The 2,491-nt window shown below is 33.9% G+C and overlaps 1 protein-coding gene across 1 annotated transcript; it reads left to right on the top strand.

Annotated features, from left to right (window-relative positions):
• Window positions 1-328: 328 nt before the first annotated feature.
• On the top strand, window positions 329-2,019 carry LOC149621039 (uncharacterized). The gene is made up of 4 exons (XM_089854683.1): window positions 329-1,200; window positions 1,254-1,388; window positions 1,493-1,576; window positions 1,637-2,019. Exons 1-4 carry the CDS (start codon window positions 1,138-1,140, stop codon window positions 2,003-2,005), a joined length of 651 nt encoding a protein of 216 aa, XP_089710809.1. The 5' UTR covers window positions 329-1,137; the 3' UTR covers window positions 2,006-2,019.
• The last annotated feature ends 472 nt before the right edge of the window (window positions 2,020-2,491 follow it).

The following is a 2,491-nucleotide window of genomic DNA, read 5'->3' as shown; positions in this document are numbered from 1 at the left end:
TCTGATGCGGAGGAACGGTTTTTCTTTTTTGCCGTAAAGCGAGAGCCATTATTCTGCACAACTTGTAGCTGGTTTAATTTGGTCAGATTTGCTTAACTATAGAAAATGTCTCCATATGTCATATTTTTTATTTATATATTTATGTTGTTGAATACATGTAAGCCTTATAGGCTTTTGTAGTATAGATGGGTTTACATTAAAGAATAAAAAATGTAGGAATTAAAAAAAAAGATTTTTTATTAAAGTTGGGGTCGAGCGTTTCATATAATTATTAAAGGTGGGAGAGGGGTAGAAATGTTTTGTAAATTTTATTAATATTAGGATTGTGACTTATTAAGATTAGGATTGTGACTTCGACATTCCAAAGTGGAGGGATAATTCTGTGCGAAATTTAGCTTTATTAGTGAATGTCACGATTGATTCTGGTAGGGCATTCCAATCAGTGATGACTGTATTAGCATAAGTTAATACTTTATAATTAAAATGGGTGTGAAACATTGCATATTCCCTAAGTGCAACAGTGATAGTCGCTATTCCAATAAGCTTCATATGCTAGGAGTTTGGTTTGTACCCTTTCCCAAATATAAAACTAAACAGAAGTATTGCATTCAATGGGTAAACTGGCTGTCAAAGCTTAAGAAAGGATTTACGGTGGACGACGTAACAGCAAATACGTATCTGTGTTCTAAACACTTAAAAGATGAATTTTTTGAAAGTCAACTATGGATTAAAAGGACAGATCGTAAGTGTTATCCATAATACTTAGTGGAACATATTTTTAACATCTGATTTAAAATATATTTAAGACCCTACTGTTGAGCCAACTGCAATCAAAATATTCCGACAAAATATCAAACCAGTGTCAATTCTAAGGCAGAACACTCAAGACAAACCAGCTGTTCTTTTGGAACCAAATATTACTCCACAGGAGGATTTAGTTAAACATGAGATGATACAAATTGAATGTTTCAATTCTGGCGATATACTACATCATGAACCACAAACAGTTCCTGTATGTCATTATAAATATCTCTTGTTGAGTATTTAATAACATTGATTTCATATATTTATGATGTTCAATCTTCATCAACTCCATCATTAATTCTGGAACCACAGCAGGATTTAGTTAAACATGAGATGATGGAAATGGAACGTTCCAATTCTGGCAATATACTACATTATAAACCAAAAACAGTTCCTGTATGTCATTATGAATATCTCTTGTTGAGTATTTAAAAACATTGATTTCATAGATTTATGATGTTCAATCTTCATCAACTCCATCATTAATTCTGGAACCACAGGAGGATTTAGTTAAACATGAGATGATCCAAATGGAACGTTCCATTTGTGGCGATATACTACATCATGAACCACAAACAGTTCCTGTATGTCATTATAAAACTCTCTTGTTGAGTATTTAATAACATTGATTTCATATATTTATGATGTTCAATCTTCATCAACTCCATCATTAATTCTCGAACCACAGGAGGATTTAGTTAAACATGAGAGGATGCAAATGGAACATTCCAGTTGTGGCGATATACTACATCATGGACCAAAAACAGTTCCTGTATGTCGTTATAAATATCTCTTGTTGAATATTTAATGAAATTGATCTAATATTTCATAGATTTATGATGTTCAATCTTCATTAACTCCATCATTAGTTCTGGATCATAACTATTACGGAGCTCAAAAGACTTCACACCAAGTTAACACCTCTAATCAAATGATGAACATCTCAAGCCCTATTGAGTCATTCGTTTATGAAGAGACAGTTCATAATACAACTGTTATCAAGAGCATGTTTAAATTCTACGAGTTCCCAAAGGACTGGTCTGTCGCTTATGACGCTAGAGGTTTAAAACTGTCGAAGATTAATTACGAATTAGGATATGTGCTAGCTTTAATAACTGTAGGCCTTGACTTCAGTTTTACCCTACGAATATTGAATCACACTATAAAAGAACACGCCCTGTTACTGGAGTTACCCGCATAATTAACCTGCCCAGAAGATTTGACCAAAAAATTGGATAAGATTAAAATATGCTCGTATAAAGATATTTTCGAGCGAAAAGCTGTTCCTAATGGTGTACGGTGTTGGGCGACTAATACAATACGACAAGTTTCATGCTGCCTTCTTTCTCAAATGAAAAGGTGTGGTAACTGCGTTAAGCTTCGTGGTTACTTTCGCTGCGTGATATTTCAGAAGAAAAAAGGAAAACGTAGAATATCATCGTTTAAAACTTTAAGCCACGATGAAATTCTTCGTGAATTGATAAAGACCAAAACGTACATGACCATGTTAAAGCGAACACTTAGTAGACGAGAGAAACAAATTAGTAAATTGACTATTAAGAATGAACGGAGTACTGGTGAAAACGCCGATGAGTGTTTATCTGATGTTCTGCAAAAACATTTTAATCAAACTACAAGAAACCTTCCCTAGTAGCACTGCCGACGTAGGGCCTACATGGTCGGCTTT

This window comes from Phalangium opilio, unplaced genomic scaffold (assembly GCF_054372755.1).
Source record: "Phalangium opilio isolate 3A_F unplaced genomic scaffold, DU_Popi_V2 ptg000209l_1, whole genome shotgun sequence".
Taxonomy (NCBI): domain Eukaryota; kingdom Metazoa; phylum Arthropoda; class Arachnida; order Opiliones; family Phalangiidae; genus Phalangium; species Phalangium opilio.
The sequence above is the reverse complement of the archived record's forward strand: the minus strand, read 5'-3'. Positions and strand labels throughout refer to the sequence as shown.